Source organism: Lagenorhynchus albirostris, chromosome 10 (genome assembly GCF_949774975.1).
Source record: "Lagenorhynchus albirostris chromosome 10, mLagAlb1.1, whole genome shotgun sequence".
NCBI classification, from domain to species: Eukaryota; Metazoa; Chordata; class Mammalia; order Artiodactyla; family Delphinidae; genus Lagenorhynchus; species Lagenorhynchus albirostris.
The window spans coordinates 56,962,629-56,980,833 of NC_083104.1; the positions used below are offsets into that span (position 1 = coordinate 56,962,629).

General features: G+C 37.8%; 1 protein-coding gene across 1 annotated transcript in view; it reads left to right on the forward strand.

Annotated features, from left to right (window-relative positions):
- NEK10 (NIMA related kinase 10) overlaps positions 1-18,205 on the forward strand; it is a 321,674-nt gene that overhangs the window by 241,032 nt on the left and 62,437 nt on the right. The window contains exons 31-32 of the mRNA XM_060164097.1: positions 14,416-14,453; positions 14,553-14,677. Of these exons, the coding sequence (XP_060020080.1) occupies positions 14,416-14,453; positions 14,553-14,677 (163 nt within the window). The remainder of the gene's footprint in view (positions 1-14,415; positions 14,454-14,552; positions 14,678-18,205) is intronic.

An 18,205-nucleotide genomic window follows, 5' to 3' on the forward strand; every position in this document is an offset into this window, starting at 1 on the left:
GAGACAATTAACAATGACCTTGCAACCTCAGTAGCAGAGACTCGCACCAAGAGCCCCCCAAACCAAATTATTTTTCTGATATTTTCCCTAATCTGGGAAGGGGATTATTCACAGAGGTTTGATTTTTCATATATGTATAGGGTGAGTCATATTAGAAGACTCTTCAGGTATAAAAAAACAGCATTCAATATATATTATACCATAAGTGCCTCCTTGCTAGGCTGTTAAAATATCAAGAACCACTTCATACGGCCACCTTTTTCATCATAGAAACTTCTACGTTCAGCAGATTGACAGCCTGATTATTATCATTTTAATTCTTGCTGGGTAAATTTCATTAAGGCCTCCTGTGAGTGGTGAGGTCCTCTATTTTTGAGTTCTAAATGCATTCCCCTCCTTAATGGCCAAAGTAAATGTATAATGCATGTTTGATAGGCCACAAAACAGGCCTCTCTAGTCAGTAAAGTTTAAGTTAAACCATGTATAAGCCAGAATAACTTCCCCATACCTCAAAATGAAAATTTTTCCATCACTTCCCCTTTTGATTACAAATCTTTCAATAAACCAAAATATTTGTCCTTTGGTGCCAGGGTGGTTTCTGCCAACCTTGGGTGCATCATGTCCCTTGGTGCTGGGCCTCCTTTTTGTTAATACGTAGATATTTGCTTTGTTATCCACATTGGGGGGAAACTAATCAGATATCATGAACAAGCTCAGAGGTATGCTAATGGAGAAACATAGGGCCTCATCCCAAGTCGTGGGGCATCTGAACTTCTTCTAAAAACAGATTGCTGTGATAAGCTTCAGAAACAAACTTAGGGGACTTCCCTGTGGTCTAGTGGTAAAGAATCCTGCTTCCAATGCAGGGGACTTGGGTTCGATCCCTGGTTGGGGAATTAAGATCCCGCATGCCATGGGACAACTAAGCCCACAGGCCACAACTACTGAGCCCACATGCCTCAACTAGAGAGCCCGCATGCTGCAAACTGCAAAGCCCATGTGCACTGGAGCCCATGCACCACAACTAGAGAGTGAATACCTGCACACCACAACTAGAGAGAAGCCTGTGCACCACAATGAATATCCTGCGCACTGCAACAAAAGATGCCATATGCTACAACAAAGATTCCACATGCCGCAACTAAGACCTGGAGCAGCCAAAAATAATAAATAAATAACTTAATTAATTTAAAAAATAATATTAAAAAGAAACAAAATATATTTTTAATAATTCATTTAAACTTTACAATTATGTAGCATAATGACAAGAAGCTATCTGGGAGTTGAGTCTTAGACAGTAAATACAAACCTCAGTTAACAAAACTAGAATTTAATATCCACTGAGACATCATCTTTTTCTCTCTAAAATTACCCTCATTTTTACCAAATATAGCCAAATTAAGATTAATTTGTTTGCAAATTAAGTCTTATTTCAGTAAACTTTGCCTAATTACTTACATAAGGAGTCTCAGACTGAACTTTAAAAATAAAAAAATCTTCTCAGGGCCAGGAAAGCCATGCCAAGGGCTTGTCACAGACTTTGCCTTGCAGATTTGGGTGAATTCTTCCCTTTTTGAGGGTCCAAAAATATCACCAGTAAGTAGGTGACCTTCCTTGTTTACTGGATAAAGCTACTGGGAACCTATAAGTTACCAGTTTCTGGGGGGATCAGGTAGAGAGAGAAGATAAATGTTTCAATTCCACTTACAGAAGTGTAATTTACCAAATTGCTGTAAGTCATAACTAGCTTGAGAGAAAGGGTTTCCTTATATCTGGAAAACACAGATTAAAACCAGTAATAGTTCTGACAAAAACCGAAAAAATTAGAACCATATTTACCAGTTCACTCAGTCGTATGTAACTAATCCCTTTTGTTAACAGTTTTATGATGCTATCAGGGTTTCCATTAGGATTCTTTAATTTATTTACCCATTTCAGCAGTAGGATCTGAAAGTTATCAGAAACCTGTACTTGTCAAAAATGTCTTTTCTATGAATCATCTTGAAATGAAGTATTTTTGTAAAAACACCAGAATAAAATAAGTGTCTATGAATGACAAAAGACTTAAAAAGCATGGTTAAACACCTGACCATAATGCAACTGACAAAGAAACTTGGCTCTAACTTTGGAAAGCTGTGATAATTACTTTCCTTGTAATTTGACATATACCAAATAATCCTAATTAGTTTAATATTTTTCTCTGAGATGGCTTAGGGGCCCTCTGAAGAATCTTAAAGTTAGCTGGAGGTCAAAAGAACTTTAATTAGAATTTGACACTGGGAAGTTTGTCAAAAATATCAAAAAGTTTCAAAAAACTTGGTCAAATAGAATCGTTGGTCACTGTGAAACAATACTTATTCATTTTACCAAAGTGACAAAACATTCCAAAAACAAACACAGATCACTTAAAGGCAAAGAAACTTACACAATCTGTTATCAAATGTAGCATTCCAAGAAAACTTATTTCTCTTTACACAGAGAGACACAAAATCCAGTCCTGCACCAGCCTACTCTTAATAACAAAATTCATTTACCTAAGTAAATTAAATCCAATCTTGGAAAATCCTGACCATGTACAAAACTCTTTTCCCAGTGTTCCTTTTCAAGTAAACCTTCTACAGCTTTCTGTATCTATATTATTTTGTCCCTTACTTTCTTTTCTATTCAGAAATAACCAGCTATAGAATAAAACTACCCTTTTACTTTCCTAACAAAATGCAGTTCCATTCCTCATACCTTCCTTTACTAAAACACACGTCTATTTAACTGGCATACTGAAATGTTTCCCTTATTATTTTAATAGATTTAATTACATATATTATAATTTTAACACTTAAAAACCTTAATCTCTATCAAAAGCCAAGAAGCAAGTAATTGTGAACTGTTTGTCAAACAGCATTTCCTAATTGGAAAATTTATGAATATATTCTATAACCTCTAGAATCATACATTTTCTCATAGCAGAATTTCTTTTTTTTAACATCTTTATTGGAGTATAATTGCTTTACAATGTTGTATTAGTTTCTGCTGTATAACAAACTGAATCAGTTATATGTATATGTATATCCCCATATCCCCTCCCTCTTGTGCCTCCTTCCCACCCTCCCTATCCAACCCCTCTAGGTGGTCACAAAGCACCAAGCTGATCTCCCTGTGCTATGCAGCTGCTTCCCACTAGCTATCTATTTTACATTTGGTAGTGTTTATATGTCAATGCTACTCTCCCACTTCGTCCCAGCTTACCTTTCCCCCCCACCCCGTGTCCTCAAGTCCATTCTCTACATCTGTGTAATTATTCCTGTCCTGCCCCTAGGTTCATCAGACCCATTTTTTTAATTCCATATATATGTGTGTTAGCATATGGTATTTAAATGTTTTTCCTTTTCTGACTTACTTCACTCTGTATGACAAACTCTACACCCATCCACCTGACTATAAATAACTCAATTTTGTTTCTCTTTATGGCTGAGTAATATTCCTTTGTATATATGTGCCACATCTTCTTTATCCATTCATCTGTCAGTGGACTCTTAGGTTGCTTCCATGTCCTGGCTATTGTAAATAGAGCTGCAATGAACATTGTGGTACATGACTCTTTGAATTATGGTTTTCTCAGGGAATATGCCCAGTAGTGGGATTGCTGGGTCGTATGGTAGTTCTATTTTTAGTTTTTTAAGGAACCTCCATACTGTTCTCTATAGTGGCTGTATCAATTTACATGCCCACCAACAATGCAACAGGGTTCCCTTTTCTCCACACCCTATACAGCATTTACTGTTTGTAGATTTTTTTGATGATGGCCGTTCTGACTGGTGTGGGGTGATACCTCATTTGGGTTTTTACTTGCATTTCTCTAATGATTAGTGATGTTGAGCATCCTTTCATGTGTTTGTTGGCAATCTGTATATCTTCTTTGGAGAAATGCCTATTTAGGTCTTCTGACCATTTTTTGATTGGGTTCTTTGTTTTTTTTATAGTGACCTGCATTAGCTGCTTGTATATTTTCGAGATTATTCCTTTGTCAGTTGCTTTGTTGGAAATGTTTCTCCCATTCTGAGTGTTGTCTTTTAGTCTTTTTTATGGTTTCCTTTACTGTGCAAAACTTTTACATTTCATTAAGTCCCATTTGCTTATTTTTATTTCCATTTCTCTAGGAGGTGAGTCAAAAAAGATCTTTCTGTGATTTATGTCATAGAGTGTTCTGCCTATGTTTTCCTCTTAAGAGTTTTATTCTGTCTCTCCTTACCTTTAGATCTTTAATCCCTCTTGAGTTTACTTTTGTGTATGGTATAAGGAAGTGTTCTAATTTTATTCTTTAACATGTAGCTGTCCAGTTTTCCCAGCACCACTTATTGAAGAGGCTGTCTTTTTTCCATTGTATATTCTTGCCTCCTTTATCAAAGATAAGATGACCATAGGTGTGAGGGTTTATCTCTGGGCTATCTATCCTGTTCTATTGATCTATATTTCTGTTTTTGTGCCAATACCATACTGTCTTGCATACTGTAGCTTTGTAGTATAGTCTGAAGTCAGGGAGCTTAATTCTTCCAGCTCCAGTTTTCTTTCTGAAAATTGTTTTGGCTCTTAGAGGTCTTTTGTGTTTCCATACAAATTGTGAAATTTTTTGTTCTAGTTTTGTGAAAAATGCCATTGGTAGTTTGATAGGGATTGCATTGAATCTGTAGATTGTTTGGGTAGTATAGTCATTTTCGCAATGTTGATTCTTCCAATCCAAGAATATGGTATATCTCTCCATCTGTTTCTATCATCTTTAATTTCTTCCATCAGTGTCTTATAGTTTTCTGCATGCAAGTCTTTTGTTTCCTTAGGTAAGTTTATTCCTAGATATTTTATTCTTTTTGTTGCAGTGGTAAATGGGAGTGTTTCCTTAATTTCTCTTTAATATTTTTCATCATTAGTGTATAAGAATGCAAGAGATTTCTCTGCATTAAGTTTGTATCCTGCTACTTTACCAAATTCATTGATTAGCTCTAGTACTTTTCTGGTAGCATCTTTCGGATTCTCCATGTATAGTATCATGTCATCTGCAAACAGTGAAAGCTTTACTTCTTCTTTTTGATTTAGATTCCTTTTCTTTCTTTTTATTCTCTGATTGCTGTGGCTAAAACTTCCAAAACTATGTTGAGTAATAATGGTGAGAGTGGGCAACCTTGTCCTGTTCCTGATCTTAGAGGAAATGGTTTCAGTTTTTCACTATTGAGAATGATGCTGGCTGTGGGTTTGTCATTTATGGCCTTTATTATGTTGAAGTAGGTTCCCTCTATGCCCACTTTCTGGAAATTTTTTATCATAAATAGGTGTTGAATTTTGTCACAAGCTTTTTCTGCATCTGTTGAGATGATCATATGCTTTTTTATCCTTCAATTTGATAATATGGTGTATCACATTGTTTGTTTTGCATATATGAAGAATCCTTGCATTCCTGGGATAAACCCCACTTGATCATGGTGTATGATCCTTTTAATGTGCTGCTGGATTGTGTTTGCTAGTATTTTGTTGAGGATTTTTGCACCTATGTTCATCAGTGATATTGGCCTGTAGTTTTCTTTTTTTGTGACATCTTTGTCCGGTTTTGGTATCAGGGTGATGGTGGCCTCGTAGAATGAGTTTGGGAGTATTCCTCCCCCTGCTATATTTTGGAAGAGTTTGAGAAGGATAGGTGTTAGCTCTTCTCTAAATATTTGATAGAATTCACCTGTGAAGCCATCTGGTCCTGGGCTTTTGTTTGTTGGAAGATTTTTAATCACAGTTTCAATTTCAGTGCTTGTGGTTGGTCTGTTCATATTTTCTATTTTTTCCTGGTTCAGTTGGAAGATTGTACTTTTCTAAGAATTTGTCCATTTCTTCCAGGTTGTCCATTTTATTGGCATGTAGTTGCTTGTAGTAATCTCTCATGATCCTTTGTATTTGTGCAGTGTCAGTTGTTACTTCTCCTTTTTCATTTCTAATTCTGTTGATTTGAGTCTTCTCCCCCCTCTTTTTGATGAGTGTCACTAAAGGTTTATCAATTTTGTTTATCTTCTCAAAGAACCAGCTGTATTGATCTTTGCTGTTGTTTCCTTCACTTCTTTTTCATTTATTTCTGATCTAATCTTTATGATTTCTTTCCTTCTGCTCCCCCTGGGTCTTTTTTTCTTCTTTCTCTAATTACTGTAGGTGTAAGTTTAGGTTGTTTGAGATGTTTCTTGTTTCTTGAGGTAGGATCGTATTGCTATAAACTTCTCTCTTAGAACTGCTTTTGCTGCATCCTATAGGGTTTGGGTTGTCGTATTTTCATTGCCATTTGTTTCTAGGTATTTTTGATTTCCTCTTTGATTTCTTCAGCTATCTCTTGGTTACTTAGTAGTGTACTGTTTAGCCTCCATGTGTTTGTATTTTTTATAGTTTTTTTTTCCTGTAATTGATATCTAGTCTCATTGCATTGTGGTCGGAAAACATGCTTGGTATGATTTCAATTTTCTTAACTTTACCAAGGCTTTGATTTGTGACCCAAGATATTATCTATCCTGCAGAGTGTTCCATGTGCACTTGAGAAGTGTATTCTGTTGTTTTTGGATGGAGTGTCCTAAAAATATCAATTAAGTCCATCTGGTCTAATGTGTCATTTAAAGCTTGTGTTTCCTTATTTATTTTCATTTTGGATGATCTGTCCATTGGTAAATGTGGGGTGTTAAATTCCCCTACTATGATTGTGTTACTGTCAATTTCCCCTCTTATGGCTGTTAGCATTTTTCTTATGTATTGAGGTGTTCTTATGTTGGGTGCATAAATATTTACAGTTGTTATATCTTCCTCTTGGATTGATCCCTTGATCATTATGTACTGTCATTCTTTGTCTCTTGTAATACTCTTTATTTTAAAGTCACTTTGTCTGATATGAGTATTGCTACTTCCCCTTTCTTTTGATTTCCATTTGCATGGAATATCTTTTTCCATCCCTTCACTTTCAGTCTGTATGTGTCCCTAGGTCTGAAGTGGGTCTCTCGTAGACAGCATATATACGGGTCTGGTTTCTATACCCATTCAGCCAGTCTGTGTCTTTTGGGCAGAGCATTAAATCCATTCACATTTAAGGTAATTTTCGATATGTATGTTCCTATTTAGCTGTGTTCAGTTTTTTTGTAGGTCTTTTCCCTCTGTTGTGTTTTCTGCCTAGAGAAGTTACTTTAACATTTGTTGTTATGCTGAATTCTCTCAGCCTTTGCTTGTTTGTAAAGGTTTTAATTTCTCCAACGAATCTGAATGAGATCCTTGCTCGTGGAGTAATCTTGGTTGTAAGTTTTTCCCTCTAATCACTTTAAATATGTCCTGCCACCCCCTTCTGGCTTGCAGAGTTTTTGCAAAGATCAGCTTTGATCTTTCTGCAAAGATCCTTCAGAGTTTTTGAAATATCAACTGTTACCCTTATGGGGATTCCCTTGTATGTTATTTGTTGCTTTTCCCTTGTGCTTTTAATATTTTTTCTTTGCATTTAATTGTTGATAATTTCATTAATATGTGTCTTGGTATGTTTCTCCTTGGATTTATCCTGTGCTTCCTGGACTTGATTGACTATTTCCTTTCCCATGTTAAGGAAGTTTTCGACTCTAATCTCTTCAAATATTTTCTCAGACACTTTCTTTTTCTCTTCTTCCTGTGGGACCCCTATAATCCGAATATTGGTCCATTTAATGTTGTCTCAGAGGTCTCTGAGACTGTCCTCAATTCTTTTCATTCTTTTTTCTTTATTCTGCTCTGCAGCAGTTATTTCCACTATTCTATCTTCCAGGTCACTTATCTGTTTCTCTGCCTCAGTTATTCTGCTATTGATTCCTTCTAGAGTGTTTTTAATTTCATTTATTGTGCTGTTCCTCATTGTTTGTTTGCTCTTTAGTTCTTCTAGGTCCTTGTTAAACGTTTCTTGTATTTTCTCCATTCTATTTCCAAGATTTTGGATCATCTTTACTATCATTACTCTGAATTCTTTTTCAGGTAGACTGCCTATTCCTTCTTCATTTTTTTGGTTTGGTGGCTTTTTACCTTGCTCCTTATCTGCTGCATATTTCTCTGTCTTCTCATTTTGTTTAACTTACTGTGTTTGGGGTTTCCTTTTCACAGGCTGCAGTTTGTAGCTCCCGTTAATTTGGGTGTCCACCCACAGTGGGTGAGGTTGGTTCAGTGGCTTGTGTAGGCTTCCTGGTGGAGGGGACTGGTACCTGTGGGTGAGGCTGGATCTTGTCCTTCTGGTGGGAAGGGCCACGTCTGGTAGTGTGTTTTGGGGTGTCTGTGAACTTAATATGACTTTAGGCTGCCTCTCTGCTGATGGGTGGGGTTGTGTTCCTGTCTTGCTCATTGTTTGGCATGGGGCATCCAGCACTGGAGATTGCTGGTCATTGGGTGGAGCTGGGTCTTTGTGTTGAGATGGAGATCTCTGGGAGAGCTCTCACCAAGTGATATTACATAGGTCTGGGAGGTCTCTGGTGGTCCAATGTCCTAGACTTGGCTGTCTCACCTTGGAGGCTCAGGCCCAACACCTGGCTGGAGCACCGAGACCCTGCCAGCCACACGGCTCAGAAGAAAAGGAAGAAAAAAAAAAACCTGAACAGATAGAACCCCAAGCCAAATGGTAAAAGCAAAACTAAACAGACAAAATCACTCAAAGAAACAAACACACACACTCATAAAAAGAAAACAATCGAACAACATCAAAAAACGAACAGAGAGAACCCTAGGACAAATGGTAAAACAAACCAAAACAGAAAACATCACACAAAGAAACATACACACACACACTCAGAAGAAGAGAAAAAAGGAGAAAAAAAAATAATAATAAATATTTTTTAAAAAAGGAAGAGAGCAACCAAACCACTAAACAAATCCACCAATGATAGCAAGCACTAAAAACTAAACTAAGATAAAAAAAAATCAGATACATAATGCAAACCCCAAGTTTGCAGTTGCTCCCAACATCCACCACCTCAATTTTGGAAACATTCATTGTCTATTCCGGTATTCCACAGATGCAGTGTTTATCAAGTTGATTGTGGGGATTTAATCCACTGCTCCTGAGGCTGCATGGAAAAATTTCCCTTTATCTTCTTTGTTCACACAGCTCCTGGGGTTCAGCTTTAGTTTTGACCCCACTTCTGCATTTAGGCCACCCTCAGACATCTGTTCCTGACAGGAGGGTGTTAAAGCAGTGGCTGATTAGGGCTCTCTTGCTCATTCAGGCCAGGGAGAGGGAGGGGTGCTGTAGTCATAATTGGAATGCAGGGCAAGCCTGTGGTGGCAGAGGCCAGCATGACATTGCAACAGCCTGAGGCATGCCATGGGTTCTCCTGGGGAAATTGTCCCTGGATCACGGGGCCCTGGCAGTGACATGCTGCACAGGCTCTGGGGGTGTTGGGAGTGTGTGTAGTGACCTGCACTTGCACACAGGATTCTTGGTGGCAGCAGTGACAGCAGTAGCGGTCAATACATGTCTCTGGGGTCTGAGCTGAGAGCTACAGCTCATGCCCACCTCTGGAGTTCACTTATGCAGTGCTTTGTCGTCTATGGGCACACAGAGTAGGAATCCCCTCACCTTGCGCGCCCCAAAACAATGGTCTCTTGCATCTCCAGCAGGTCCAGACTTTTTCCTGGACTCCCTCCAGGCTAGCTTTGGTGCACTAACCCCCTTCACGCTGTCTTCACGCAGCCAACCCCCGTCCTCTCCTTGTGGTCTGACTGCCAAAGCCCGAGCCTCAGCTCTCAGGCCCCACTCACCCCAGTGGGTGAGCAGACAAACATCTCAGGCTAATGAGTGCTGGTCGGCAGTGATCCTCTGTGTGGGAATCTCTCCACTTTGCTGTTTGCACCCCTGTTGCTGCACTCTCCTCTGTGGCGTGGCTCCAAATCTTCCCCACTGCCCACCCATCGTCCCCACCAGTGAATGGGCTTCCTAGTGTGTGGGAACGTTTTATCTTTCACAGCTCCCTCTCAGAGGCACAGGTCCCATCCCTATTCTTTTGTCTCTGTTTTTTCTTTTCTCTTTTGCCCTATCCAGGTATGTGGGGATTTTCTTGCCTTTGGGAAAGTCTGAGGTCTTCTGCCAGCATTCAGTAGGTGTTCTGTAGGAGTTGTTCCATGTGTACATGTATTTTTGATGTATTTGTGGGGAGGAAGGTGATCTCCACGTCTTATTCCTCTGCCATCTTGAAGGTCTTCTCATAGCAGAATTTCTTGCCTCAATGTGCTACATGTCTTTAAGAAACCCAAACATCTTTAGTTTCCCCTCATAAGAAGACAAAAGTAGATAAACTTAGACCTGTTTAGCAAGTAGTGTTCCAGTGTTTTATTTTATTTGAAATAACCTGGATGGTCAATAATTCCTATCATTTAATTTAATATAGTAAAACTAAATTTTCAAGTTGCCAAAATCAGGAGAGACTATTTTAGATAAACATTCCCAAAACGCAATTTTTTTAAGTTCAACCAAAGAAACCTCTTATCTCATGTACATTTAATTTATTTAAGATTTAATTATACCAAGTTCTTTTCCTTGCTGACAAATTTGACTCTCAGTATAATGAAAGTATTATTCTTAATACTGATGACTCTAAAGACATGTCTATATTAATTAAACGAACAAACAAGCTTGTTTTTGCTCATTAAGGATTAGTCCTAGATCACATGACCCTGAAATTTATTTTGGCCAGTTTTCTTTATATTTAGAAATATTTAACTTGTAAGCATTTACTTTTCTTTAGGCCAATTAAATACAGCTCATCTACAAGTTACTTTTTATATAAAGACAGATGGAACCAGAGATCTTCTAGCCCCATTTTAAACTTAGTTATGAACCAGGTATTATAATATAAAATACACTGGTTTATAATGGTTGGAATAAGTTAAAAAAATTTTTAAGTTCTCTTTCCCCTTCTCCCTCTCAGTCTCAGGAATTACAGGTGGTCTAGATAAGTGTTTCTGAGAGCCCTCATAGAACATTTACATCTCAAGGTGAGACTGATTTGGAGTCTTAAAGATCTATTTACCTGTCCCCAGGTGACTCAGCTGGAGTCTCAGATGACCCAGTTTGAGTTCTCGACAACTCAATGACAAGGACCCAAAGGTTCTGAGCTACTTGTGGGTCCTCAGATCTCCTGGGGAACCAAAACTGAATTTCCTGAGCTTAGCCTAGAACCATATTTCTTAGGGGTTCTTGTCTCTGAGAGAGGCTTCCGGAGACCAATGGTGGGGAATGACAGGGAGGGGTGGACCCGAAAAAGACATATACACAGATCCAAGCTAACTGATCAAGATGAGAGACAGATTAACACTAAAGACATGCTCTTGGCCTCCTGATTATATCCTGAAGGTGAGAGTGCTTCAGGGATTGTGACTATGGATGATTTACATGTTCCTGGTTGCACGGACACATGCTTCAGGTCAGCAGGGAAACTAGAGCCAGTCTGCCCTGATCCATGACCAACTTATACTTTCATGGGACTCTCCAAGTGGTGAGCACACTGATGGGTCTTCAGTGCTTGACCTGTGCCCACAATTGTGGCAGAGACTCACAAGAGCAGTTGGACAAACAAAACCACATAAAACCAAGATCCTTCCAAATTCACGGATGAAGACTTGAAACAAACCAATGACAGAAATTTAAACTAAAGACACAAGAAACAAAGAGGTGATCTTCCTGTGCGGTGGCCTCCAGAGGACTTTGTCCAGCCCAACTCCTCACTCACTTAGCCCTCTGCTAGAACAGAGTTTGTCCAGCTCCTCACTCACCTGGCATTTCTGGCCAGGTAAAGCCAGTGACCCTGTGTTGGGCATCCCCAGGACACTACCCTGACCCATGAAAGGTATCCCAATCAAGGATATTTGGGAGAGTTTGTCTTTCCAGATGAGTGCTCCCAGATCAGATGCTTGGCTGTTTTCAGATCTCAGACTTATTCCAGTAGGGCTCGTTGACTCAGAGGTCAAGGGCAAGGGCTAAATCACCCTGTTCTTTTGGCTGGCCACCTGTTGGCCTTGAGTCAGAGAGCCCTCTGGCTGGATTTGTTACCAAATTGGTCACCTGGAGCCACACCAGTGTCCTAGTTCAGGCCGAGGCCCCTAGCCCCCCAAGACCCCAGGGAGGTTCTTTGTGGCTCAGATTCGCACAGCCAATAACAAAACCAGTGCTGAGACTGGAATAGCACAAGCTTTATTCAATGGCCAAAGAATGGCACAAATCAACTTCTTTGTCTCACAATCCCTTAGACTCTTCGAGCAACATGGGGGTGTCTCACAGTCCCTCAGACTCTGACCTGACCTCTAAGACTGGAGAAGAGAGGAATGTCTTGCAATCCCTTGGACTCTCAGAGCCAACCTGGCCAGACCAGATTAACTGTGCAGTTCTTGAGTCATTTCTTCTCCCCCGTTGAGATGGGGACAGAACCCTGAAACTGATTTGTGGGATAAACACCTCTCACCTCTCCAAAGGGACTCTCCAGATCAGGAAGTCCAGAGCAGCTTCTGAGCCCATTCAGCAAGTTGAGGTGCATAGACCTGAAAAATCAGGCACCAAGAAGGATTCCCCTATGCCCTTCCCCTTAGATCCCCCAGCAACATAGACAAATTCACCCGGGTGAACTGCTGCAGCCCACTGCGTTGCCTCTTGGGAGCTGGAGCAACACAAAGGGGTTAGGTGAGAGGTCCCACCAGAGTCATCAAAATTTGTCACCTGCAAACTGTGTTCTCCTTTTAGTGGGTGTCAAGTCAAAAGACACAACCAAGACAAAGATCAGGAGAAGGAAGTATTTATTACTTGCAGCAAGTAAGGAGATCACTGGGGATCTTTCCCAAAGCCGTGTCTCCTCAACGTTTAAGATAGTGGGGTCCATGAAGTATTGTGCAGCTGTGTGGCATGTCTGTAAGCCTCAGTCATAATGTTTATGAAGACAATGACTAACATCTTCTACAGAAGCGTCTGGAATGCAATGTCACGTACGGGGGCCACTGGCAACATGTGACTCGAGCCGTTGAACTGTAGCTAGTTTGACTGAGGAACTGAATTTTAAATTTCATTTAAATATTAATGTGTAGTTTGCATTGTATTTCTGTTGGACAGTGCTGGACTTGTCCAGAAGGCTAAGGGGCAGGGCTATGCACTTGCCCTTCCTGATGTATAGCCTTCATGCCAGGATGTGAGTTGCTCCTCAGCCCAGTGCTGAAGCTTCTGCCACACGCATATGGGCACTGCTGAGATTATGCCCCTCTTTGAAAATTTGAGAGAAGGGGGCATCCCTTTTCTTTATTTAAACGTGCCACCTTATTCCAGGTGTTGGGAGAATGTATTACCTATGCAAAGCTGGCGAGTTTCATTTAATTTTCAAGGCTCTGGAAATATGGGCTGGGAATGAAACACAAAACGTAAATAGAATCAAGAGAGGGCTGGTTTGGTAGGGGATTAGAAGGATGGGAATGGATAGGGAAGGAACTCACAGTTGGATGCACAGATTTTGGTATTATTATAGTAATCGAGTGGTGGGTAGCTGAGTGCCAAATTTGTTATGCTTCATAACTTAGGTATGTGTTTCATGTATGTATCAAAACTTCTGTGATTAAAATGAAAGGGTTGGGGTAAGAAAATTGTCAATCATGTTTATTTGTATTTGAGTCCCTATGTTCATTCCAACTCAATATACACACATGTGCCATATGTGAACATGTTTGATGTACTTTTGTTGCATTGTATTAAATTTAAGTATGGTTCTTATCATTTGTCAGGGCACAGATGTTTCTTATTTCATTTTAAAAACTATTAAGAAATTGACTTTAGATTACACTAGAAAAAACAAGTTTGAAGGTTATTTATGGCTGTCCTTAGTAGGGTCTAATGACCCTTCCACTACGTGGAAGCCATGGAGACCAACTTGCAAAATGTTCAGGAAATCCAGAATTTTAGGGTAGGGCAAACAAGTAATGTTAATAGCACTGAGAACTTAAGGAAAAATATAGTCCTCTTAAATGCAAAAATCATCTCATTTCATAGGAAGAGTTATAGTTTCTTCTTTAAGACAGCAGGAGTAAAGCATGGAAAATACTACATAAAAATTTTTAAATGGTTTTGCTTTTTAATACAAAATAAGTATTTTGATTTTAAAAGTAACAAAATCATTCAAGGTACTGTACTAAGATTTAGGCTCGTAATTATTCTTAGAGCTTATAAACAACTGTGATAGGACAAGGTTCTTCCATTTGGTCATAGAATGTCAGTTCTGCTCTGGGTTCACATATGTCTATTTTCTCTCTTTATTAAACTCTTGAGGGCGTCTTGAGGAAAAATAAACCTATATTTTCCTATGTAAACCATAGCGGGGTATAAGCTTTCAGTAAATGTTAGTCAAATCCAAGTTGAATAACTCCTTCTAATTCTGTTTTCAGAGACTTCACTGGTGGAATAGGATCAAGACCAAGGCCAGGTAATTTAGTGTTGGCAGCAATAACATCATACACGCCTCCCTGAAATTCAGTGCAATTCATATTACAGTTTCATATATTTCCCCCTTTTATTTCTTCAGCTTTGCTGCCTCTTTACCTGCTTCTGAAAGTGCCAACCCTCATGCTCAGGGCCCAGGTTAAGGAGCTAGAGGCCGAGTTAGTGATGGGGTGGCAGTCCCATAGCCTTCCCGCTGTGATAACCTTAGTACAGGAACTAGTAACTTTAGTACAGTAACTTTAGTACAGTAACTTTAGTTACTTTAGTACAGTAACTTTAGTTAACTTTAGTTACAGGTAACTTTAGTACAGTCAGGTACTAAAGGTAACTTTAGTATAGTCAACCAGAGAATCTTATTTTATTTGTCCATCATTATTAGCTTGGCACGTTAACAGTATCAAAATGCTTTCTGTATTCACTTATTTGATGAAATATATAGGCTGTTTTACTAAAATTTGTATTTTTGCTTGGTAGGAATGTTAGCCAGTTGAATTTTGATGCTTATAGTGCATACCTACTAACAAAAAAAAGTAACCTTGTTTTACATACATATTTCTATAAGCTCTACACCTATATGATATGAGTAAGCATATCTTTTATTCTATCTCTGTTACTCTGACACAGATAATTTTAGTTATTTGTATTTGATTAAAGCAGTGTTATATCACATTGTTTCTCTAATAATGTAAAAATTATGGATTCTTAAAACATAAAAGTTTATAGTAATTGTTTGAGAAAAAAGAGTGTATTCCTTAATATTTCTAATTTCTATTAAAGAGGACCAAAGTTCAACAGTAATAGTAAAGTTTTTAACTAAACCTGGACAATTCAGGAAAAAAACTTAGTGACTGTGCTTTTAACATATGTGTATGACTTGAGTATAAAGTTCTATTTTACTACTTTGGTTAATTTGGAATTATTGCTTAATGTTATTTTCACTTTGGCTTCCTTAATTCACATTCTTTTGTAGAGTTAATAGGTATAGTGAACAAAGGAGATGTGAATTGATTTACTGTAATATTAGTCCATGTCTCCACATTTATTAAATTTGCTTTGGAAGAGTTATTGACAGTTTGGGGCCAATCTGTCACGATCAGCATAGATGCAAAAAACAGATAGCTTTGTTATTAACATATCTAAAGCTGTCATGCTGACCATGCTCTACTCCTGCTATTTTGGCATAAGGTAAGTTCATAACATAATCATGAAGTTAAAATAATTGTCATTGATTGGTTTTATAATAGTGATAGCAGAATACATACATATGTAAGCAATTTGCAGTTCAGTTGTGATTCATAATAAGAATTATTTTTCCTAAAGGGTATGTTGAGTTAGCTAGTTTAAGACTTGACTTTATGTCAGCAAAATTGATCAGATCTCTGGACAGTTAAACTATTTAGCACAGTTAACATGTAATATATTATATTTCTTAGACCTACAGTTTGTTATACTATCTACTTTTTAAAAATTTACTAATTCATATATTTTAAATTTAAAACAGAATGTACTATAGCATTTTAAGTGTTGTCAGTGAATGCTAAAGTTTACCTATAAAGGAGTGATTAGTTTCAACTAATCTTGTAGAACACAGTAATGCATATGAGGAAATTTGGTTACTACTTACAAGTTATTCCACTTTCCAGTAAAACAAAAAATTTTTTTTCTTCATCTTAATGCAAAATGGTTTTTCTGCATATTATAAAAGTCATACTTTTTAAAATGTTGCGGGTAAAATTGGACTATTGGTTGCTTTATCAAATCATAAACAACTGGTACCAGCCCCATCCACTTAGATCACCTTCTCTGCAAATCAGTATTCTTTCCATTATGTATAACCAATAGCTATAGTCCTGTATTGCCTAAGTGCTCTGGAAAAAAATTGTCAGAGATGAGAGAATTTTGTCAAAACCTGGGTATGCTCCCAGGACTATATCTAGTATGTGAACATCATTTTCCATGTGCTATGGCAGAACAAAGGGTGAGAACTATTATTTTAGAGTGCTAAGTGACTGTATTAGAATATGATCTTGCCTATATTGTACTCCTAAAATGTGAACTTCTAGGTTCATATTGTGGTCATACAGTAGTATTTGATGTACCTCCAAACTCCTATAAAACAAATAACCATGAAGCTGTTTCAAGTTAACACTATTAAAAATCCTCTTGTTCTTTTGATACTAACTAGATTGTATAAATTATTTGATAAGATATTCTTTAGGTTAAATAACAGACTAGTTCTCTGACAACAGAGTTGAAAATTTAGGAATTTCTATACTGAATGGATGAAAATATTAACAGTAATTAACATGGAATCAATGAATGAATAAACACTTTTTACACATATTAATTATTTTAGCTCTATTTCCCTAACCTTTGTCACTTATAGATTACCATGGCACAAATTTGGCTGTATCTGAGTACCATCTATATTACTATTTTCCAAATATCGATTTCTTTAATTTGACTTACTTTCTCAACTTAAAGTTATCTAAAGGGAAGTTTATATTTTTGTTACAAATGGGAAACCAGAATAGCGTCACTTGCCATAATAGGTGACAATTATAAAAAATAAATGCAAATCTAAGCAAAAAAACATTATTAAATTCTAGTAGATACTGTTATCTGCTTATCCTGAGATCTGTTTTCTTTGTTATGAAGGAACATTAGCTCATATCTCAAAGATGGTGATGACATACTTGTTCCATACTGAAACTTAACCCTTGATATAATCAGTAGAAAGAAAAGAAAACTGGAAAAGGAATACCTTTTATACCTGATCTACTTACTATGTAACGTTATGCTTTTAAGTGCCTCTAGCTGCAGGAAACTCAGTTATGTCCAAAAGTTCTCGGGATGAATAATTTTTTAAATTGAAGTATAGTTGGTTTACAATATTATATTAGCTTCAGGTGTACAACATTGATTCTCTATTTTCATAGATTATACTCCACTTAAAGTTATAAAATATTGGCTCTATTTCCTGTGCTGTACATTACATCCTTGTATCTTATTTATTTTATATGTAATAGTTTGTACCTCTTAAACCCCTTCCCCTAATTTGCACCTCCCCCTCTCCCCGCTGGTGACCACTAGTTTATTCTCTGTATCTGTAAGTCTATTTCTGTTTTGTTCTATTCATTTGTATGCTTTATTTTTTAGATTCCACATGTAACTGAAAAATACACTGTATTTGTCCTTCTCTGTATGACTTATTTCATTAAGCATAATATTCTCTAGGTCCATCCACATTGCTGAAAATGTCAGAATTTCATTCATTTTTATGGCTGAGTAATATGCCATTGTATATATACACCACATCTTCTTTATCCATTCATCTGTTAGTGGGCAGTTGAGTTGCTTTCACATCTTGGCAATTGTAAATAATGCTATAATGAACATTGGGATGCATACATCTTTTTGAATCAGTGTTTTTGTTTTCTTCAGATATATAATCAGAAGTGGGATTGCTGGATCATATGGTAGTTCTATTTTTAATTTTTTGTGGAAACTCCATGCTGTTTCCCATAGTGGCTGAACCAATTTACACTCCCACCACCAGTGTACTAGGGTATTTATGTGTTGTCTTTTTGATGATAGCCATTCTGACAGTTGTGAGATGATCTCTCATGGTGGTTTTGATTTGCATTTCCCTGATTAGCAAGGTTGAGCATATTTTCATGTGCCTGTTGGCCAGCTGTGTGTCTTCTATGGAGAAATGTCTATTCAGGTGCTCTG